We start from the raw sequence: 24,927 nt of genomic DNA, 5'->3' as shown, positions 1-24,927 counted from the left end.
GACTTGCCTTGTTAAATAAAGGTTAAATAAATACAAAGTAAAATAAAGACTGCCATGACCACTGCTGCTGGTGGAGGTCAAGTGGTCTGTGTGTGTGTGTGTGTCTGTCTTATCTTGAACCCGGGTGTGAGAGTCCCCCTGTCTCATGCTGACAGATGGCCTGCGAATCTGGTAGTGGTATTGGCGCGTCCTACAGATATAAAATCTTAATTTGATCACCCTGTTGCAGGAGAACTTGTAGTGTATTTGAGGTTTAAAAGGCTTCTGAAGTTTGTCATTTCCACTTGATTTTCCCTCATGAAAAATGCATCAACCCCTACAAAAATGACCATTATTTATAATCCACATAATAATTCACATTTCTTGTTGCTGCAGGATAATTTTTTCTGTTGTAGCAAATTGGCTCAAAGTAAGATCCTACGTGTACTTCTGTGTGTGTGTGTGTGTGTTCGTGTGTGGTCAGGCATACTATGACTCTCACAAACTTTTACAGATGCACAATCGAGAGCATCCTGTCGGGCTGTATCACCGCCTGGTACGGCAACTACTCCGCCCACAACCGTAAGCCTCTCCAGAGGGTAGTGAAGTCCGCACAACGCATCACTGAGGGCAAACTACCTGCCCTCCAGGACACCTACACAACCTGATGTCACAGGAAGGTCAAAAAGATCATCAAGGAGAACAACCACCCGAGCCACTGCCTGTTCACCCCGCTATCATCCAGAAGACGAGGTCAGTACAGGTGCATCAAAGCTGGGACCAAGAGACTGAAAAACAGATTATATCTCAAGGCCACACTTGTGTGTATAAGGTAGTTGTGAAATTGTTAGATTACTTGTTAGATATTACTGCACGGTCGGAACTAAAAGCACAAGCATTTCGCAACACTCGCATGAACATCTGCTAACCATGTGTATGTGACCAATAACATTTGATTTGATTTGAGAAACCCCATGAACCAAGCTCTGGAGAGGGAAGCAAACGATAAAGAGATTGGGTACTAATGATGTCCGTGCTTGGTGACACATCATTTACACAGAATCACACACGAACATCAAGAGCTATAGAGGAACTTCTGGTGTAAACGTTCTGTAAAACTGGAACACTGACTTCCTGAAAGCAGCACAACGTGTGTTCACTCAGGCGTACACAAACAAACACACACACACACACACACACAACTTACCCGTTTGTCCCATTGGCTGTGCGAGTCGGCTGAGAGAGAGTCACCTCAAGTGGACCCTGTGAAGAAAAGCAACAACAAAAAAAACACTTAACCCAGCTAGCACATTTGGTTCCTTGAATGTTGTGGACATGTACGTTTTTGGTTTCCCATTGGTTCTGGGAATGAAGCCATACATTTCCTGACCGGTAAAACGTTCTGAGAACAGAAGTGAACATTTCGCCTGTTCTGGGAACATTCATTTTTAGGTTGAAGGGAGGTTCTGAGAAGGTTTTACTATGGTTCCCTGAGAGGTTGTATTAATGTTCTGAGAACGGAAATTATAGGTTATTTGAAGGTAATAAAAGTACGGTTCTGAGAACATGTTTCAACAAGACTTTTAATAACATTGTTAGCTTAGTTGAACTGTTTTCAACTCCAAGCACAGATCAAAATGAATTTGCTTAGGCATTAATCATGTAAACACGTGTCTTTTTTGTATTTATCGTGGCACATCAGTGAGATTTGAATCTATGACCTTTTGTTCTTAATCCATGGAATTAGTCCACTGGGCCCCCAGGATGGAGCTAGCATGCCATGTTTTTTCAACTCATACAAAGCTGTTAAGTTTAGTCTATTCAAACAGACTCCATTTCAAAGGAAACAAGCGCTCATTAACATCAGGTGTGGCCAATTAGTGGGTGCAACCAACACAGCTGAACACGCTTAACAAGACAGAGGATAGAGATAGTTTTGTTGATGCTCAGAACATAATAATTTACTTCAATAACATTCTTAGAAAGTTCTCTGAACGTTACTACAGTTTTCTTGTGGTTTTTTATGGATCTTGTTTTTATGTTCTCTGATCTATTTGAGAACATGGCTTTAAATAGAACCATGATTTCTCATGTAGGAAACGTTATGCTGAAACTACTGAAAATCCCAGAGAAGAATGTTGTTTCTTAACATATTCAGAACAATGTAAGCATATGACTTTAAATGGAACCACGATGGAAACCTTTAGGAAACATTATGCTAAAGTACTGAAATTCTCACAGAAGAACGTTGTTTCTTAATGTTCTCTGAACTATCTGAGAATATTCCCAATTGTTAAACATGTTGGAGAACGTTCCTAGAATATTACCAAAATGTAATATTTGAACTTTTAGGAAACGTTCTGTTCAAGTTGTGTAAATGAGCTTAGAATGTTCCAAAGCCAAGCAACTATCCTGCACCATTCCCATGAGGTTTTGGGAAGGTAGTGTGTAAAATAACCATAGGACCAACACCCTCTCACCAAGATCTAAGAAACATATGGTTCTCATAACGTTATGTGCTAGCTGGGAAGAGTCTGCATTCTGATTACAACATACATGAGTAATGAGGGGTGATCTGAGAGAGCTATGGGCCAATCAGTTCAAGGTAGACAACCCTGTCGATATTTGATGTAGGCTAGTTAATGTGCTATGACTGTTAGCATGGTAGGTTCCCGGGCAGTCTAGATGGGGTGATTTCCCCCCTGAAGGTTTGCCCCCCAGCCAACCCTGTGTGCTACAGTATAGCATTCTGCCTGCCTTTCCTGGCAGCCACACCAGGCACATAGCTGCTCTGTTCTTGTAATGGTTGGCTTTCACATCCAAGGGTGAGATGGTTGGGAGAAATATGGCATTCAAAACAGGCTCATTTAACATAAGAACCAGGAACAGAGGATTATGTTGTGCTTTAGCTCAACACACACCCCCACGCCCTTTTATTCACATCCAGTCGTTTCTGTGAAAAAGGCAAATAACATCAAATATTTGTGGTCAGTCGCACTCCTATCTCACATAGCTGTCTGTGTCTATAAACACACACACATGACAAAATGATATATTCAAGTCCCATAAGACTAATGTTGGTACAGTGTCAAAATAAACAAACAGAAATCAATCCCTTCTTTTTCTTAGCAGACACTTCTAGCCAGAGCACTTGAACCTTTAGGTCACTAGACCAACCAAGGCTGTAACACCGTATAGCCTACCCTCACATGCTGCTGGCACTCCTCTTTCAGAGAGAGACAGACAGACAGAGAGTGAGAGAGAGAGAGGCCAGGCCAGGGAGACAAACAGACTAGGCCCATAAATGAGGGTGTAGAGACAGACTCCCGTTTCTACTTTAACTGCACTGATGACTAAGCAGAGGGCTTTTTTTCATTTCCTGGAAAATCACAATGAGGGGCCAACATCATTTCAGTGTACAGTACTTTTCCTCTTAAACAGCCATCTATCCCCACCCCTCTCTCTGCCGCACACTGAGAGATGTGTCAACTGAATACACGGAGCCCCTGCTAGCAGTCAAGTTAAATCAATTTTCACGGTGGAACAGTGAACTTTTTATTCCGGGACGCCCTGTGAAGTAGCCAGTGGCTGAAAAGGAGATTTCCTTTTACTGCCTATGGGCCCTTAGGAATCCTAGCCTGGCCTTGGAAAACCTCATCAGAGCTAGCCTGTGATCCAGTTGGCCCGTGTCTGTGGTGCGCTGTGTGTTTCTGTGGCCTGTGTTGTTGTCTCTGAGGAAACACAGCCTTAAGGGAGGCCCTGCGGCGGCTCAGCCCGGGGTTCTGGCCTACCTGAAACACTATCCAGGTCAGCTCTGGGCCCCTCGCTGTTCAAACACCACATGTTACTGCTGGGTCTGCTAAGTTTAGGACTCTGCCTCCGCAAAGTGCTTCAGAAAGTTGTAAAAAAAATATGGGAAAAGAAAAATCCAACTACTAATTTACAGTACGCGCTCTGTATGAGGGTAGACGCCGGGCGGAGGGCCCGAGGTCAAATGAAAGGATAAGAAGAAGGTGTGAGTAATGTGACTGAGTTCAAGTTTAACCCAGGGACAGGTATTGTAAACGTCTGACGAGCCCGATAGGAATGACTGAATGGTGTCGTAAAGCAATTTGTGAATGAGGCTCGAGCGGGCTGTGGCCCTCCCTGGCTCTGCTTGGCCCTCGTCGACCCTCAACCGTCTGGCCAAGTCCCGTTCTCTAGACATTCGGCTCACACCAGACACAGCCTGAGCTTGCCATGTCTGACTAAGAGAAAACTGGTGACGGAAATGATTGATGTCACTGTTTGCCATATGGCAATTCTGCTTATAAATCCAATAAATAAATCCTCCCCGGTCTTATTGTGAGTAGGTACTCTCTACGAAAAGGTACTCTCTACGATCTCCCCCCGTCTGTGTATCTAGGCCCGAGATTCCCAAACTTTTTCACTCACACTTATTTCCTGCTATTCTACACATGTTGTCATGGGTGGCAGAGAAAATGTTGCCATTTTAAAGCTCATTTTCTTGTAATTCTATACGTTGCCTTGTCTAATGTGTATTTGTGTGACATTTGAGTGACTCAAACATTACAAGAAAGTCTATGAGCTCGTTGATCTGGACAAGTGATAAATATCTCTGTAATGACAAGAGGAAAACTGATGATGTACTACCCAATTTTGTGCATTCCACTATCACAACTTTCCACTACCCCCCCCCCCCCCCCCAGGTTTGTGAACTCTTTAAATGCATAGTCCCAAAGATGATAGAAGGAGAAAAGAAGGAGAGAATGCCGTGCTATTCAGAAGTCCGGAGGAGTCGATCTCGCTGGAGAGAGTAGACCGAGTGGAAGAGAGGGCAGGCAGGGGATGAATCATCCGGACTGGAGCGGGGGCCCGGGAAGGAGGGAGGGAGAGATGTCGTGATGTATTCGTTCCGCGGCTCACTTCCGCTCTCCTCTGGCCCCCCTCCACCACCACCACCCTCTCCTCCCTCCTCCTCCCCCTGCCTGGCCCTGCAGCTCTCCGGGGAGGCTGAGTAACCAGGATGAAATGCCAACGCCAGCCTGAGGACCAGATGTGTGGCCTGAAGGTGGTGAGGCCGCGACGCAACGGAAACCAAATATAAACCAGTGTACCGTAACACCTCAGAAGACTCTTTTCTAATAAAGAGGGGAGGGCAGAGGCATCGGCGTTAGCCGGTTAACGGGACCCACTTTCGTGCAAGCCACGACTGGACCTGCTTCTTCCTGGTAATGCTGGCAGCTGTCGCAGACAGGCACATTGCCGGGTGGCAAACATAGCTAGGGCTAACTTCACATTGCATCTAGCAGAATGCTGAGATTTAAGTGGAAACATGGAAGGGAGAGAGAATGACGGATGTCCTCTCCTAAAATTAGTGCCCTGGCTATCTCAACACTGAAGGCATTCAGCTCAGCCTGCCTGACTGTTTGGGCAGCTGTTGGGAGAGCAATTTCTTTGAATCCGGATTGTAAACATGCAGGGGAAAGGTTCTGAACTGGCCCAGGCAGTGACCGCTCTGCCAGCCAAGCCTGCACAAGCGTCACAAACTGCCTCCTGCCTCCAACTACAGCTGGAGCACAGGCCGGCCACAGAGCGTCACTCCAGGGTTTTAGTATTACGGCTGTTACTCTTCACAACCCTTCTTGGCACCGCAGGGGAAAAGGTTGACGTAGAAGTTGGTGGTGGTGGTGGTGAAGATGTTGGATGGGATGTATCTGGAGCGGAGGGGAGACTTCTCACTCCTCCACCAGGCCTGTGGGTAGCTGTGGTCATCCCTGGCAGCAGCAGGGGCCATTTAGCTAACAAGCTTTTACAGAGAAAACGTCCAACACACACACACAGAGGGAGGAGGGCTGGGAGGTCTGACCTACTGCCTCATAGTGTGGCTTGTCCAACGCTGAACGTAACTGAGGCCACTGTGTAAACAGTGGAACTTCCCTGTAGGGCTTTCCCAGGACCAGGACTCATCTACGACACTCACCTTCCGACCCCACCCCCAAAACCACCACTGACACCATGGAAAGCCAAATATTACAGTTCACAAATCCTTTGATTTTCCTTGGGATGCACGGCCTTCGGAGTCTGTGCTGTAATGGTGCATTCTTAGTCTGGGTCAGCTGAGGTCTAATGGTTGGCTCAGCAGGTAGTATTGACTGGTCGTATCTATATCCAGCACACATCAGTGAGAGGGGTAAGGCCGGGAGTGAACGGGATTAGCAGTAGGCAGGAAATCAATCATCAATATTTTCTCGGGAGTTGTGTCCGGTTATAGTTAAGAAGCTGATACAATCTCAAGTGGGAGGTGAGGCCTACTGTTTGTAGAAGGGATGTTCTTTAGCGGTTACTCTCTTTGTGCTCTTTTGGGAAAGGAAGTGTGCAGCACACTATTGGGTAAATCCATATTAATTCATTTCAAAAGCTAACAGGGTTGTCAAACCCTAAGAATTTCTTGCGCAAAAATGTTTTGAATAGAAATGGATATTTCACAAAAAAAAATCTTTACACGTCAATTATCTAAAAAAACGCGGAAAATTCGATTTTGTTCATACGCTGTAGCTTAGACCCTACTTCAGATCCTCTGAGGTGTTTGTGTTGTGCCGCCGTCGGTTGAGACACAACATGCTGTTGAATACAGGGTGGGTGTCATTTCAATCCTAGAAATAGAATTCATAGAATGGCCCTATCCCTTCAGACTAGCTCTAGCTGGTATACCATTAAAATGTCAATTCAATTGCAATTTTAAGATCTAATTCCTACCACAAAGATGGCCGCCGGTCCACCCACCGTCGAATGTCAACTGGTCATGTCTGTATTATTATCTATCCTTCAATGAGTTCAATAGATTTCCTATGGAGGATTGACAGTAGCCTAAAATGTAAAACAACATATTCCCACTCAAGTCAACATTCTCTGATATGTGGACCTCCAACCATCTTTATGGTATTATCTGAAAGTCTAAATATCTATTTAATTCTCATTTTAGTACATTATCAGACAAAACATGACACCCACCTGTATTCAAGAGCATGTTGTGTCTCAACCAATGGCGGGCACAACACCAAAACCTTAGATTATGTCAAATAGGGTCTAAACTACAACATAGGTGAATATGTCATTTAAAAAAAATATATATATATATAAAACAGTTTGACCACCCTGTTTGTAAGCTTTTAAATGATATCTCAACCATTGATCTTTGCCAGTGCTGAAGACATGTCTCATGGTATGCAGGGGTATGCAAAATAAGTCAACTTTGAGCACCTTTATCTCTTGAAGGTTTCAGCTCCAAAAAGTCACTTTCTGACCACTTCTACAACGGGAAAATATGTATGGAAGGTTGCGTTCAAATCAACACGGGTGCTGTCAAAAAGTGATTCACCCCACTGTAAGTCACAAAGGGGTAATGACAGAGAGAAGACATGATTGCGAGGCTAAAAGGGGTGGTGACAGTTTTTGGACCTGGATATGCATGGCTAGGTTAGATGGGGGGGTTATGCTATATGGTGGGAGGTTGAGCACAGGAGGTTGGTGTCCCCTTAATTGGGGAGGACAGGCTTGTGGAAATGGCTGGAGCGGAATAGGTGGAATGGTATCAAACACATGGGTTCCGTGTGATGAATGCCATTCCATTAGCTCCCTTCCAGCCATTATTATGAGCCGTCCTCCCCTCAGCAGCCTCCACTGCTGTGGAGAGGGTCTTACTTTAAGCCCATCAAGCTGCATTAACTGAGACATACTACAATAGCCCTGCATTGATTCAGGAAATGGACCATGGATGGAGGTTGTTTTTTTTTTAGCTATCACTGCCAGACAGATGGTGCATAATGATCAAGACATGGGATGTTTGCCAAGAACAACTCTCCAGTACGGACACCTCTCTGGATCCCCCTGAGCACCAGATGTTCCTCTTATCTCCGGACCAGACCCGTCTGTTAGTGCCGATGGACTGATGGGAAGAGACCTGCCTATCCATCGCAACTCAATACCATTTCCATTAAAGAAAAGTAGTTTCCTCCAGTTTCTAAAACATACGTGTGTAACAGCTGGCAGACAGAACGGATGATAGGAATGGATATAGACTATCACTCATAACATCTTCAGGAGGGGAACAGGAGGGGAGAGTGGACTATTCGGCTGGATGGGCGCTTCATGTTCTCGTTGTGGAAGAAGACCTGCTGCCCAAGTCAAGCTAAGCACTGCAAGCAATAAAGAAAATAGGACTGAAAGCTTAACATGAAGAAATATTGAATTAGGCCTACAACTAGAGGGCTTGCTCAGCTGCCGTCAGTCATATTGACTTTGACGATGAATTCTCGGCAAAGCTCCTTTTTTTAAATGGACTTGTGAGGAGGGCGCAGTACATTGTGTCCTACAGTGACGTAAAGAGGTTACCTCAATACAGGGCAACAATGACCCCACACAAAGCTGAACTCTCTGTGCCCGATTATGTGACTGACATTACAGAGAAGACAAGGCCACAGTCTTGTTTGCCATACAGTGGACAGAGGCCACAGGATCGATTCCATTTAACACGGGGCTTTATTGGTTGCATCACACTGCGTGAGATTTCTCAATGTGGCCCAGGCCTCAAAGAACAGGCCAGACACAGGGATCAACACACATTCTGTCTGTCTGTGTGCCCTGGAACTGTATTTTATCGTCGTGGAGGGAGCAGGTCACATGAATGACCTGACACGATCCCTGTATCCTGGAAAAGGAATCAGTCAGGTCAGCATGATGGCAGTGGTACCACTTCAAAACTGTAAATATGGGCTCTGTGACAAAGCTGATCTAACACAACCTCTAGTCTAGGTCTATATTTGTGCACATAGACCTGCTCCTTCCTGCCTATGTCTGCATGTTACCATGTGTATCAATCTGGGATAGGATTCTAAAGTGGAATATGGTTCTTTTTTGTTGTTGCATGGATAGACCTTACCCTGGCCCAACTTCGTTGTCCTGCTGCTGAATCCATAGCCAGCAGTGAGTGTATTCATGAGCTGGTGTTCAGGGCAAAATAAGGAAGGTGGGTAACTTGGGTGACAAGGAGTCATGTAGCCAGCTATACCTCTCTGTGGTGAGGAATGACATTGGTTCATCAATTTATAGCTGCCACTTACTTGTGTGTTTCCCTTCAAAGCAAGCTGCACCATGAGTTGTGCTGGCTACGTAGCCTATTCTTAGTTATAACTATGTTATAACATGTACATGTGTCATAGTAAGCAATCAGACTCCAATACAAGTTCTACTTTGTGTACTCTCAAACGTGTTCCATACAGGTTAAATGCTTGATTACTTTTTCTAAACATGTAGCGTCAGCTTTTATGTCCCCCTATGTAGCAAAATCCCAACTGACTGACATATTGGCTGTTCTTTAGTAGTCGGGACGATGAGAATAATACATAGGCTGCGTATGACAAGTCTTAACAACGCCGCATAACTGCATCATAGGGGAGGAGGGGGCAGACAAATCATATTAACATGGTAATACTAATAATGCATGCAGATAAGGTTCCTTACACGTCCGTTGCGAGTCAGATCCTCCTTGTTGCGCAACTCAAACGATTCTTCCTCCTCTTTCTCCCCATAGTCCCGTCCGAGCAAATTGAAACCCTGCCTGCAGCACAGAAACCAACAAAATCCTTGCACAGGCATTCAAATCGGGTAAAGTCAGGTGTTTTCGACTACTCTTGTCGTAAAGTCAACATTCAACGTCTGGTCTCTGGGGGTTACGCGTGTACCTCTCACAGTACGTAACTAAATCCAGAGTCGCCTGAGGATAACATCCAAGTTGAAAGAATTCTCTCCATAGACTTCCAGAGGGAATGTGACAAACAGACACATACGCCAAGAGGACAGTCCAACACTAACCTATAGAAGAAACATAGAAGCTATCGAAGAGTTCAACCTGGTGAAAATTAGTATGAAAGTTGTGTCAAATCTGTCCTTCCAAAAGGTGATGCCTTGTCCCGAGACCTTGCTCGTATCTGAAGTCGTTGCACAAGTTATCACACGCTAACTAAAACACCAATATGTCTACTTTCACGCCTAAATGCCACTACTGGCTGACAAAACCGTGAATATTGTAAATAAGAGCCGTCTAAAGAAATCAATATGAAGAGCGAAATTCGTGTGGCCTGCTGCTATTCACATACTACAGTGTAGTAGCTAAACTTAAGGTTAGGCAGGCGATTATGACTGACTTGACTTGAGTTTGAACAAAAGCGTGCCAGAGATCAGCCAGCCTTGAAAGGGCGGGTCGAGCCGTCCCCTCTTGTCGAATGCGAAATATAACTGGCTGGACTATATAACACGCCCAGAAAAGGCACGCCCATCTTACACGCCCCCTCTTCCCACAGACTATTGCGTCATATGCCTCTTTGATGACCTACCACTTTAGCATCCTTGCCCGTCATTCTTGAGAAGATATGGTTTCTTACCACGTCTACTTCATGTTTGTGTGAAGGCTACTGTAAATACCGTGTTGGTAGGCCTAAGCCAGTACTTTGTAATTGTGTATTACCTGGCAGTTTTTCCTGGTTTATTTAGCGTGTGTGTGTGTTGTGCGTGCGAGTGTGTGAGTGTGTGCCCATTAATACAGGCATTTGCCCTCGGAAACACAAGAAATGCCTCAATAGGAAGCAGATGGACTCTCTCCCTTTATTCTCTATTCCAGTAAACTCCCTTCAATGACTTCACGGGCAGTTATGGTGATCACTGATCACTAATAGACAGAGCTCTTCTTCCCAAATGTTGTTAACAGATAAGCCTGTCTGTGACTTTGTTTGGGTTTGCACAACAAGAAAGAATTTTTCTCTACATGTGATATCAGATTGAACTCATGAGTGTATTACTTTGTGGATGGAACTTCTTAAGACTTGATCAGATCATATCTAGATGTGTTTTTAGCCAATATAAATTTGTCAAATTATACTTGTTGTTTTGTTCCAGAGAATGAATATTGATCAGTAATTACCAGAGAATATAGCTTTGACACTAGACTAATATACTAGACTAGTGTATGAAATTTGCTTTGAGAGCAATTCAGGAGAACTAGAAAACAACCAACACCTCAAAACTTCTATCCACATTCCCCTGACTTACATAGGCCTACAACCTCTTAAAATGGTCCACTCGCACACTGCCATGAAGACGGCGCGTCATTGCCTCTTCCCCCTCAGGATTTGGCTTGGGACCTCAAACCCTCAAAAAGAGCATCTTGACTGGCTGCATAATTACTTGGTATGGCTCCTGCACCGCCCTTGATCACATGGTGCTACAGAGGGTGGTGTGGAGAGCCGAGTACATCACTCCCTGCCATCCAGGACCTCTATACCAGGCGGTGTGAAAGGAAGGAAAATTGTTAAAGACCCCAGCCACCCAAGCCATAGACTGTTCTCTCTGCTTCCGCGCGGCAAGCGGTTCCGGAGAAACAATTATGACAGCAACAGGCTCCTGAACAGCTTCTATCCCCAAGCTATAAGACTGCAGAATAGCTAACAAAATGGCTACACAGACCTTCTGCATTGACCCTTTCATTTTTATTTTTGCACAGACTCTATGCACACTCACAGGACTCTACACACCCACTCACACTGAGACACACACACGCACACACACACACACACAAACACACTTAACACGCACACACATTCATACTAACTCTACACACACACACACACACACACTCACATACAATCGTTAAATACGCTGGTGCTGCTACTCTGTTTATCATATATCCTGATGCCTAGTCACCTTACCCCGATAAATATCTACCTCTACCACTCCAGTATCCATGCACACTGTAAATATGGTATTGGCACTGACCCTGGAACTGACCCTGTACATAGCTACTGACCCTGAAACTGTCCCTGCATATAGCTACTGACCCTGGAACTGTCCCTGCATATAGCTACTGACCCTGGAACTGACCCAGTATATAGCTACTGACCCTGGAACTGACCCTGTATATAGCTACTGACCCTGGAACTGACCCAGTATATAGCTACTGACCCTGGAACTGACCCTGTATATAGCTACTGACCCTGGAACTGACCATGTATATAGCTACTGACCCTGGAACTGACCCTGTATATAGCTACTGACCCTGGAACTGACCCAGTATATAGCTACTGACCCTGGAACTGACCCTGTATATAGCTACTGACCCTGGAACTGACCCAGTATATAGCTACTGACCCTGGAACTGACCCTGTATATAGCTACTGACCCTGGAACTGACCATGTATATAGCTACTGACCCTGGAACTGACCCTGTATATAGCTACTGACCCTGGAACTGACCCTGTATATAGCTATTGACCCTGGAACTGACCCTGTAAATAGCTTACTTACTTTTTCGTGTTCTTCTTATTTCTATTTCTCATGTATTTTTGTCCTACTTTACTTCAATTGATAGTACTACGGATATTGATTACTGGGTTGTTGGGAAAGAGTTTGGAAGAAAGGCATTTCAATGTATTTGTGACAATAAAACTCTTTCTACACTACAACACTCCACCTCTGTCCAACCCAACCTCTAACTCTTATACTGTCCTTCTGACGCCCTCAAACACACACACACACACACACACACACACACACACACACACACACACACACACACACACACACACACACACACACACACACACACACACACACACACACACACATACACACACACACACACACACACACACACACACACACACACAGTCCCCAACCCCCCCTCCCCCCACCGTCCCCTCTTCCACTTTGCTGAGCACTCTGTAAAGGTGCCGTGGTAGAAGGCAGAGTGACTGGTACTAAATCCAGACACGTGATATCTCTCTAAACCCCTCGGCGCTCACTCTCATTTCTCCCTTAATATCCCTTCATTTCCCCTGCGCTGCTTGGAGTAAACTCCCCCGTGCATTCATGCTAAGCCGGCCTTAACTCATTCTTGACTGAAGGGACATTCAGTAGGGATCGCTGTGTGCTGCAGACTACTAGTCTGTCTGAGGATCCTTCCCTGCTGGTTGTGTACGTGCCGCTCTTGGCTCAATCCCTTTAGCATTTCTAAAGCACATGCTTAAGCATTCATGTCTGCATGTGTACACACACACACACACACACACACACACACACACACACACACACACACACACACACACACACACACACACACACACACACACACACACACACACACTCTCCCCCCATGCTCTGTGAACCCCCCACCTCTTCTGTACCCCATAGCACTGTGAGGGATGAACTCTCATTATTGTGTGCAGCTCAATAGAAGCCTATGGATGTCCCTGTTCTGCCGAGTGGCAGCGCCATGCTGTCATGTACCATAAGCTCTCTGCCTGCCTCCCTCCCTCAGCCCCGCAGGCCACCCCTAGCCCCAGCACTATGAGGGGGAGAGGAAAGGAGCTGCTCACTGTTTCACAACAACTGTACCATGACACAGGCAGAGCGAGAGAGTGGGGGGGTGGCCTGAGGTGCGGGCGTGAAGTTTTAGTTCTGTTTATATGTATGTGAGTCTCTCTCTCTCTCTCTCTCTCTCTCTCTCATCCTCCCCCATCTCCCAGAACAATACCCCAGAGGCCCAGCACCCACAGACCTGCAGTAACATATGTTTTATTTTTAGAGCTCACTCAGCCCACGCCAATGGGAAAAAAAGAAAGGCCTCTCCCTCCATATGGTTTCTGAGAGTTGAAGTGTCACAGAAAGTGAATGGCTGTTATTACAGTTTTTCTCAATTGCTAAAACACAATTTCTGAAACCTTGCTCCATTTCCTGAAAACATTAAACACAAAACCTCATCTTCAAGCACTATTTACATAACCCCTGACTCCTCTCACAAAATGAAACATTCGCCTCAAAACAGTTTTACCTGTGTTCAAAATCAAACACTGCTCTCAAATCATAAACAAAGTGATCTAAATGATATACACTCTCAAGCAGTCAGTAAACAATACACATTGTTCAAAACATACAATTCTCAGAGAGAAGTACATTTTTAATCTAAAAAAAATATTCATATTTTTCCGTCATTGTCTTTTGATGAACGAAAACATGTTCTATGATAGTAGCTCAAAATTGATCATAAATTACTACTCTGCTTTGCTCTTTGCAATTTTGATTTCTGTTCTTCCTCCTTGTACCCCTATTTTTACAGTACTGTACCCTGCATCTCACAAACTTGTCCTTGTCTCTGTGATACTGTAATTCTTGTTCTTTGATGATATGAACCTTCAACCAGTCAAAATCTATTGATCAGTCAGTACTGTTAATAAATGGAAAGCACAATGTTCAGGGCCATACAATTTGTCCATTGTACAGACAGCAAAAAGAAAATTGGGATAACAAATGTAAAAACACTGAATTAGCTGATTTAAGAGAAGGTACTATTTACCAATTTATGTAGAATCTGAATCATCAGGAAAGAAATTCACAGCCTACAATGCACTGTACTACAGTATCCATTCTCAGACTTTCTCCTTCCCACCTTCAACAACCTGTTTGCTCTCTGAACTGGCTTATATTGGTTGTGTCGCATCATTTGAAACAGGTTAAATCAATTTTGAGTAGTTGTGTTCAATCAATGACATATGTTCTCTATTTGTATTTGATTGTTGCCACTTGTGTTTACCAGTATGGATGACATGTGCATTAGAGTGCAGAACGTGTTTTGAGAATGAGAATGTGTTTAGAGTTTTGCTGAAAAGTCTAAATGAGTCCAGGCAACTGAGAACTTTGTTCAGCCAATGGGTTTTAGTATTTTAGCAATTGAGAATTTTTTTTATGATTACCGTCATAGATCAAGAGAATTCATAGTCAAAGTGCGTCAGATTTGTTTTTCTTTGTTTGCTGAAGGAAGGAGCATCCAAAATATTAAATATTCCTCTTTCTCTCTTTGCATCACTGTGTGCCAACACAAAGCGACTGATCCCATTCATTTACAGTCTCTTTCCAAACTGTCTTACTCTCACCCAGCCCCCCTCTTTCTTTCTTTCTTTTTCTTTCTTTCTTTCTTTCTTTCTTTCTTTCTTTCTTTCTTTCTTTCTTTCTTTCTTTCTTTCTCCCCCTGCTCTCCTCCTTCAGGCCGCCTCTCTCCTGCCTCTCAGTTTCCCTCAGTTGAGATATGATGCTCCATTAACACATGCACTCACACACTCACTCAGGCAGGCTAACCTGATACAGTGTTTCAGGCTGACGCACCGGATCAGGAGTAGTGGGGCTGGTGAATGTGGTAGTGGGCCCCCCAGTGCAAACACAGGCCAGCCTTGCTCCTCTCCTCTCTATCCTGGGGAGTGGGGAACCATGTCTTTGACCCCACTCTCTGAGAGTGTCTCAGGGGGATTGGGATATGCATTTTCACACACTTGTACATGTGTGAAACAGGGCAAATATAACCACCCTATCTGACCTTTTTGATGTGTGTCCCTGTAGTGAGAGATCAGAGAGAGAGAGAGGGAGGGGGGGGGGGGGGGGGCTCTGTGTTTATGGGGTGGGGGTGCTGCTTGGTTGGTATGTATGAGATTGGGATAGACTCTGCTATCCCTGGAAAAAGACCATAGGGTATATAGGAGAGATTGCTCTAGTATTTGTAGTCATTCTTGGGGAGGAGGTCCACACAGGCAGACAGACAGGGTAGGGGTCATCTTGTAAAACCATAAAGATATCTCTTACTCTTGTTTCCACTCAATCTCCCAACCCACTCACTAACTCTCTCTCTTCTGGTGGGGTATTCATCAAATATTTCCCCCAAGCCTTTCTGCTGGCTGATCCCACCCACTTCCTGTCTTCCTACCTCTCAGCTCCTCTCTTCTCCTCTCCACGGCCGCCCCAGCCCGTTTGTTGACATTGGTGGTTTGGTGTTTCCAAGGGAGATGTTTTGTAGAATAGACCCAAGTCACACATGTCAGGCTGATGGGAGACAGAGCAGAGCAGGCCCTGTTGTTCACAGTCTCTCTGTGCACCACCAGTTACATGTAGGATTACTGCACACGTCTTATGGGGGTGTACTTGACTGATTATTAACATTGACGTTTCCGTGAAGCTTTAATAGTCAGTGTAAGTTAGTGGACCCTACGGTCTTGTCAGGGATTGGAGCAGTTGATAGGTTAGGATTGGAGCAGTTGATAGGTTAGGATTGGAGCAGTTGATAGGTTAGGATTGGAGCAGTTGATAGGTTGGGATTGGAGCAGTTGATAGGTTGGGATTGGAGCAGTTGATAGGTTGGGATTGGAGCAGTTGATAGGTTGGGATTGGAGCAGTTGATAGGTTGGGATTGGAGCAGTTGATAGGTTGGGATTGGAGCAGTTGATAGGTTGGGATTGGAGCAGTTGATAGGTTGGGATTGAAGCAGTTGATAGGTTGGGATTGGAGCAGTTGATAGGTTGGGATTGGAGAGGGGTATTATTTATTGGCGCAAAATTGTGGTATTTACTTGCAGGTGCAGAAGTTGAATAAAGTTGGATCCATCTAGATTTTCAACAACAAACAATAAATGGTCAATAACTGAAGCTACGACTGGTCAACGCTGTGAAAGGAGGGAGGGCGGTTCCTTTGGAAGGAGTTCTGTCTTTGAAGAGTTAGCTACAGCCATCATCTTACAGATGCAGTCCCAGTGTTCAAAGGTCAGGGGTCATGTCATTCCTCTGGATTAGGGATTTAGACTATCTACTTTACCCTATTGACCTCTCAACCCAGTCTTCTACAGGATTTCCTGAGTCCCCACTGGGTCAAGCGTTGAACCCCATCTCGTCTCTCCACCCCTCACCCTACTGCTGTTAGGTATGGTGGAGGTTTACGCTATGAGGCTACAGTTAGTTGGCGAACAGAGGGGTGTTGCGCTATTGGCCCATTATGTACTGGATAGTGGATTGTGGAGCCCTTTAACTACAGTACCTGACCAGAAGTTTCCCCAGAGGAATATTCTGCGGTATATATATATATATTTGTTTTAATTTATTTAACCTTTATTTAACTAGGCAAGTCAGTTAAGAACAAATTCTTATTTACAATGACGGCCTACACTGGCCAAACCCGGAAGACGCTAGGCCAATTGTGCGCCGCCCTATGGGACACCCAATCACGGCCGGTTGATATACAGCCTGGATTTGAACCAGGGTGTCTGTAGTGATGCCTCAAGCACTGAGATGCGGTGCCTTAGACCGCTGCACCACCCAATACTATGTGACAGAAAGGCCATGTAATGGGAAAAAAAGATAATTAAAGGAGTGACGATGTGGACTGTGAGTATAATCAGCTCTTGTCTTGTGTATGTTGTGTGTGTATGTGCATGTGTAACGCATGCGTGTGCGTGAGTGTGTGTACAGCAGGTCTCCCTGGCCAGCCTGAGGGGTCAGATTAACTAGCAGTGGAGGATCATGGGGCTTTGAACTGTCGCCGCGGGCACATCTGTTCCCAGAGAGAGAGGGAGCCTGTGGCGGAGCAGAGGGACTGGTGTCAGGGCCAGGGCAGGACGAGAAGGGGAAACATTCCCCGTTTAAACTTCTGACCCCATCGCCCAAGTTAACCCACAACCCCTCTCTGGCTCCAGTACAGTATTAATAGCCCTAGCACTACCATCCTGTTACGCTGAGCACACCTGCCTGTCACACTAGTACACCCCTCAATCTGGATTGGAAGAGACTTTGTGTTATACTGTGTTACTGGCCCACTGCTAGTGTTGTGTTGAGCGATGGGAGTTTACTGCGTGAGGAAGGTTTTGTTTTAAAGAGCCTGTTTAAGCAGGCCACTGTGGTGTATGCCCACGGGAGGTCAGGAGTTGAACTGACTGGCTGTGTGCGTATTGACTGAGCATACACAAACTAACCGAGCGTTTTGCTACCTCAACCTCTGGACAATAAAACAAGGGACAATTTAGAACATGCAATAGAAATCTCTGGCCCCACCCTCCGCCCCTTCAGTCAGAGTAGGGAACATTTAATACTTACCCCTGGGTTCTGTTGAACTCTTTTAGGAGTCTGGAGACATTGATTCATCTCCTTTAAAACGATATTCTCCTGAAAAATAAAGAAGATAATCTGAGTTTACAAAACATGTTATCTTTCTCTGAGCTGAGTTACAGCAGGCGTATACAGTGCTGTAAGTATTTCGGATTAAGCATAAGGTTATACCAAGGACACAGAAGACGTGCGTGCCCTCAGTAGAATTACATAACAGGACTTTACACCAGTACTCCCTGTTACTCATAGATAGATGAATATTCCATAGGCACTAATTCCTCAACTGACCAAAAAAATGTCAAACAAGACAAGAAACAAGAGCTTAAGCTCCCTTATCATCGACTTTAATCTTTAAACCAAAAAAACAGACAGGAAAGAACTTCACAGCCTTGAGACAAAATGAGGGAGAAAAAAACAGGGAGATGGGAGATAGGGAAGGAGGGATAACGGGATAGGACAGATGCTGGGCTTGCGATGAAGAGGTAGAAGACAAAACAAGGAAAAAGCCAAGCAAACAGTGAGGAGAGACAGACGCCCTCATATTGCCTGGTATTTTCACATTAAAGGGAAAAGGCTGCAGAGATAAGGCTTGATGGAATGCACACTGCGCAGTTCAATACAGTTACACTCCGTCTAGTCTGTCCTCGGGCAAGGCTCACTGCTCAAAAGCCAAAACAGCATTTTGAATCGTTTTCTGGAGTTAGTGTGCGTGCATTGCCACTCTTCCGTGCATGGTGGAGATTGGAGAGGAAGAAGGAGGCAGTAAAACTGAGGTTTGTTGAGCATCAAGGGAGGGTAAAAGGCTCAGTGTTTGGGAGAGAGGAGAGAGGATAACTTATTGAGAGTTAAGGGACTGGGCAGATGGCCAGGGTCCTTGAGCTATTCTTAGCTCTTTCAACTGTGTGCTCAGTACTCAGAATACAGAATGTGTGGTACTTTGCCAAACTGAAACTCTGGACCAACCACTGTGTGTGTGTGTGTGTGTGTGTGTGTGTGTGTGTGTGTGTGTGTGTGTGTGTGTGTGTGTGTGTGTGTGTGTGTGTGTGTGTGTGTGTGTGTGTGTGTGTGTGTGTGTGCAGGTGTGCAGGTGTGTGTGAGCATGTATATGTGTGTGTGTACTGTAACTGTGTGCGTGTGTGTGTGTGTGCAGGTGTATATGTGTGTGTGTACTGTAAGTGTGTGCGTGACTGTGTGTGTGTGTATGTGTCTGTGTCTGCATGTATACATGGTGGGGGAATGTGTTGACTGGTAGTCACAACAGGGCGTTGCTGAAAGATGGTCATGTCAGAAACATTGGCAGATTCAGTGGAAACCCTTTGCCCTGCGCGACTAATACGATGCCTGTGTATCTGTAGTTGGTTTTGTCCTAGTTTCCTGTGTTTAGATATCAGCCTTGAGAAATGCTATTAGCAATACAAGCAGTATAATTATTGAATATGGGAAAACAAGTGGCCACTGCTGTGCCTCAATCTTAGCAAAGAACCTTCAAAGAGGACCTTTGCAAACTTCTGCTCCTTTGATTTGGCTCTGCCTGTGGGAGTGTTTAGCTCAATGTAAGGTAGTAAGGTTGAAAAGCATGTCGGCATGTCTTCCATGTATATACTGCAAGTGTGTGTGTGTGTGTGTGTTGTCTCAGGTTCTTCTGAGGCCCAGATCCAGACTGTTGCTAGGCGCCGTGACCTCCAAAAGCAACAGTTTCCTGGGCGGAGGGTGAACCCTGCTGTGTGCGGGGCAGTATTTCATTACTGCACCCTCCTCCAAACACACCACTGCCATCTCCTTCAGAACCGCTCATGGGTTAATTCTGTAAATGCTAGGAGCAACATCCATCTCTTAACGTCCCCACCAATGCTGATGGCCTTATATATATATATATATGTATATAAATATACAGTGCCTTGCGAAAGTATTCGGGCCCCTTGAACTTTGCGACCTTTTGCCACATTTCGGGCTTCAAACATAAAGATATAAAACTGTATTTTTTTGTGAAGAATCAACAACAAGTGGGACACAACCATGAAGTGGAACAACATTTATTGGATATTTCAAACTTTTTTAACAAATCAAAAACTGAAAAATTGGGCGTGCAAAATTATTCAGCCCCTTTACTTTCAGTGCAGCAAACTCTCTCCAGAAGTTCAGTGAGGATCTCTGAATGATCCAATGTTGACCTAAATGACTAATGATGATAAATACAATCCACCTGTGTGTAATCAAGTCTCCGTATAAATGCACCTGCACTGTGATAGTCTCAGAGGTCCGTTAAAAGCGCAGAGAGCATCATGAAGAACAAGGAACACACCAGGCAGGTCCGAGATACTGTTGTGAAGAAGTTGAAAGCCGGATTTGGATACAAAAAGATTTCCCAAGCTTTAAACATCCCAAGGAGCACTGTGCAAGCGATAATATTGAAATGGAAGGAGTGTCAGACCACTGCAAATCTACCAAGACCTGGCCGTCCCTCTAAACTTTCAGCTCATACAAGGAGAAGACTGATCAGAGATGCAGCCAAGAGGCCCATGATCACTCTGGATGAACTGCAGAGATCTACAGCTGAGGTGGGAGACTCTGTCCATAGGACAACAATCAGTCGTATATTGCACAAATCTGGCCTTTATGGAAGAGTGGCAAGAAGAAAGCCATTTCTTAAAGATATCCATAAAAAGTGCCGTTTAAAGTTTGCCACAAGCCACCTGGGAGACACACCAAACATGTGGAAGAAGGTGCTCTGGTCAGATGAAACCAAAATTGAACTTTTTGGCAACATTGCAAAACGTTATGTTTGGCGTAAAAGCAACACAGCTGAACACACCATCCTCACTGTCAAACATGGTGGTGGCAGCATCATGGTTTGGGCCTGCTTTTCTTCAGCAGGGACAGGGAAGATGGTTAAAATTGATGGGAGGATGGATGGAGCCAAATACAGGACCATTCTGGAAGAAAACCTGATGGAGTCTGCAAAAGACCTGAGACTGGGATGGAGATTTGTCTTCCAACAAGACAATGATCCAAAACATAAAGCAAAATCTACAATGGAATGGTTCAAAAATAAACATATCCAGGTGTTAGAATGGCCAAGTCAAAGTCCAGACCTGAATCCAATCGAGAATCTGTGGAAAGAACTGAAAACTGCTGTTCACAAATGCTCTCCATCCAACCTCACTGAGCTCGAGCTGTTTTGCAAGGAGGAATGGGAAAAAAATTCAGTCTCTCGATGTGCAAAACTGATAGAGACATACCCCAAGCGACTTACAGCTGTAATCGCAGCAAAAGGTGGCGCTACAAAGTATTAACTTAAGGGGGCTGAATAATTTTGCACGCCCAATTTTTCAGTTTTTGATTTGTTAAAAAAGTTTGAAATATCCAATAAATGTTGTTCCACTTTATGATTGTGTCCCACTTGTTGTTGATTCTTCACAAAAAAATACAGTTTTATATCTTTGTGTTTGAAGCCTGAAATGTGGCAAAAGGTCGCAAAGTTCAAGGGGGCCGAATACTTTCGCAAGGCACTGAATATATATATTTTTTTCTCTCTCTCTCTCTCTCTCATATCATATCATATCATGCAGGAACACAGACTGCAGTGTCAGACATTTAACACAGGCCCAGTATGGGTTTGACCTCCACACAACTGGTGCAACACAAGCCTGCTTGGATTAAAGAAACATCACATGATTACTTTCCATTTAAAATCCTATTCTGCCACTAGTCTGCCTGCCCTGCTAGGCCTGATAGAGGAAAAGCAGCCAATCCAGAGAACCCCCCCCCCCCCCCCACACACACACACACACACACAATTAACCGTGTGCTCTGGTCTGAGTGGGGGCCATCTGCAGCGCTAAGAGGACAGGCCGTACTGCCAGAGGTACTTTACTGGAGCTCAGTTCTCTGCTTCAAGGAAAAGGAATCAGCACTGGCCCAGGGTGAAGGAGAAAAGGCCTGTAGGACTGTCTGGCCAACTCTCTCTCTGTGTGTGTGTGTGTGTGTGTGTGTGTGTGTGTGTGTGTGTGTGTGTGTGTGTGTGTGTGTGTGTGTGTGTGTGTGTGTGTGCGCGCGTGTTGGTGAACCCATGGTTCACCTCAAGCCTGAGTCTCATTACAGTTTTTTACAATCACTTTGACACTTATTTCAGAACTTTGATGTCATTTTTCTAAACTCTAGACACAAAAATCACAACCGATTAGCTCTAACATGTTTTTCCAATTGCTTTGATACAATACACATAAAGCTAAGATCATTTGTTCATTGAACTAAAATCACCTGTTCAAAATGACACTGTTCAAACTTAACATCAAAGTATTACCATTTCAAAATGCAATTCACACTGTTGCATTACTCTTAATGCATAGTTTTATGGAAACTGACAAACAATATTCCATGTTTAGATCATGAAAGTTTCAGGATCATGAGATCCATTGACACCAATTACCGTGGAACATGAACCAATTGGACTACATTATCTATGGATGTAATATTTCATCATCATTCTTTATCAGACACTGTTTCTATGGTCCCATGTACCACTTTTCCAGACCATGTTTTCAGATTTGACATTACTGTACACTCACCGGCCACTTTATTAGGTACACCTATCTAGTACTGGGTAGGACCCCCTTTTGAGTCCACAACAGCCTGAATTATTCACGGTGTTGTACGTTAAGAGATGCCCTTCTGCACACCACTGTTTTGACCAACTGTTATTTGAGTATTTGTGGCCTTTCTGTTAGCTTGAATGGTTCTGGACATTCTCCTCTGAACTCTCTCATTAACAAGGTGTTTTTGCCCACAGAACTGCCGCTCACTGAATGTGTTTTGTTTATCGCACCATTCTCTGTAAACTCTAGAGACTGTAGTGCGTAAAAATCCCAGGAGGGCAGCTGTTTCTGAGATGCTGGAACCACCATGTGTGGCACCAACAATCATACCACGGTCAAAGTTGCTTAGATTACACATCTTACCCGTTCTAATGTTTGGTCGGACAACAACTAAAGCTCTCTACTCTATATACTCTATATATTGAGTTGCCGGCAGCCACACGTTTTGCTGTTCGAAGGAGCAGGTTATTTGCGTTAACACGTAGGTGTACCTAATACAGTGGCCGATGAGTGTATGTATGGAGGCCCTTGAAATTGCTTTTCCAACACTGTCAACTCATTAGTGATGATTGATTTCACATTATGGTACGTATATAGAGTCGTATCCAAGTACAACAACGTAGCAATAACATGGTGATCCAGGTCACAATAGAGGTCAAGCAGTGGGAGGAGGAAGACGAGGAAGACGAGGAAGACGGGGTGGTCAAAGGAATGGCAGGGGACAAGCACCCCTTCTGAGAGGTGGTTGTGGGCCTCGTTTGAGAGGTATGGGGGAATGTGGTGGTAGAGGACAAGGCCACGGACCAAGACAGCGGCAGCAACAGCAAAGAGTGTCCAATGAAATCCGAGCAATAGTTTTAGACCATGTCTTAAATCATGGCACGACAATGACTGAGGCAGCTACAATGATTCATCCAAACCTCAGAAGATCAACCGTGGCCTCAATCATCAGAACTTTCCGCAATGAGAACCGGTAAGTCTTCAGCATGCACTAAACATTAGGCTACTCTCAACTGTCAAATGACTGTATACTGCATGCCGATGTGTACCACAGAGTAGGTGGTGTGACTAAATGTGTTCTTACTGTCATTTTCCCTGCAGAATCGAGAACTGCAGAATCGAGACTAGGCCAAAGAGGGGAGGCAGAGTAAAATTTCTGACTGACCAATAAGAGCGGGCTGTGGTCAATTTGGCTCGGGACGGAAATTATATTCACCATACAGAAATTCGGTTGCACATCTTGGACAATGACGACATGTTCAACAATGTGGAAGCCATAAGTTTGCTGACTATTGCACGCGTGCTGAAAAGGCACCAGGTGTCTCTAGAACAGCTATACCGTGTGCATGTTGAAAGAAATTCAGACAGAGTGAAGCAACTGAGGACGGACCATGTTCAGGTATGTTCAGTTTCAAGATGCCTGTTGTGAAAAATTCCCCAAAAATTCTGCATCATTGTAATCAGTAATTCTCTTTCCAAAATGTATTTTTAGAGGGTGATGGAGCTGGATGCTGACGAAAACCATCACAAATTCCTATTTTTGGATGAGGCAGGATTCAACCTGGCCAAGACAAGGAGGAGAGGTCGGAATTTCGTTGGCCAGCGGGCAACCATCCAAGTACCTGGACAACGTGGGGCCAACATCACCATGTGTATTTCGGAAGATGGTGTGGTGGGATGCAGACCTTGTATTGGATCAGAAAATGCAGCTCTCCTTGTAACCTTCCTTGATGAGCTAAATCAGGTCTGTAGAGCTGATGGCATGACTTATGTCATTGTGTGGGATAATGTCAGGTTCCACCATGCTCAAATGGTGCAAGCATGGTTTCAGGTCCATCCACAATTTACCACCCTGTATTTACCCCCATGCTCTCCTTTCCTTAACCTGAAATTTTCTCCACATGGAGGTGCAGCTGCAATTGTCAAGTGCTACAGTCAGCAATCAACATCAAACAAAAAAGAGAAGACAGGGCAACAAAAAGAGAAGACAGAGCAACAAAAAGAGAAGACAGGGCAACAAAAAGAGAAGACAGAGGGCAACAAAAAGAGAAGACAGTGGGCAACAAAAAGAGAAGACAGTGGGCAACAAAAAGAGAAGACAGTGGGCAACAAAAAGAGAAGACAGTGGGCAACAAAAAGAGAAGACAGTGGGCAACAAAAAGAGAAGACAGTGGGCAACAAAAAGAAAAGACAGTGGGCAACAAAAAGAGAAGACAGGGCAACAAAAAGAGAAGACAGGGCAACAAAAAGAGAAGACAGTGGGCAACAAAAAGAGAAGACAGTGGGCAACAAAAAGAGAAGACAGTGGGCAACAAAAAGAGAAGACAGTGGGCAACAAAAAGAGAAGACAGTGGGCAACAAAAAGAGAAGACAGTGGGCAACAAAAA

General features: G+C 44.7%; 1 protein-coding gene across 2 annotated transcripts in view; it reads right to left on the bottom strand.

Annotated features, from left to right (window-relative positions):
* Positions 1-10,181, bottom strand: part of LOC139364689 (unconventional myosin-X-like) — a 51,662-nt gene extending 41,481 nt beyond the window's left edge. For both annotated transcript variants that reach the window (XM_071101640.1, XM_071101641.1), the window contains exons 1-2: positions 9,502-10,181; positions 1,187-1,242 (exon numbers count right to left, since the gene is read on the bottom strand). In XM_071101640.1, the coding sequence (XP_070957741.1) occupies positions 1,187-1,242; positions 9,502-9,636 (191 nt within the window). In that variant the 5' untranslated portion in view covers positions 9,637-10,181. The remainder of the gene's footprint in view (positions 1-1,186; positions 1,243-9,501) is intronic.
* Between the last annotated feature and the right edge of the window lie 14,746 nt (positions 10,182-24,927).

Source organism: Oncorhynchus clarkii, chromosome 13, assembly GCF_045791955.1.
Source record: "Oncorhynchus clarkii lewisi isolate Uvic-CL-2024 chromosome 13, UVic_Ocla_1.0, whole genome shotgun sequence".
NCBI classification, from domain to species: domain Eukaryota; kingdom Metazoa; phylum Chordata; class Actinopteri; order Salmoniformes; family Salmonidae; genus Oncorhynchus; species Oncorhynchus clarkii.
This window is presented reverse-complemented; position numbering and strand designations above follow the sequence as displayed.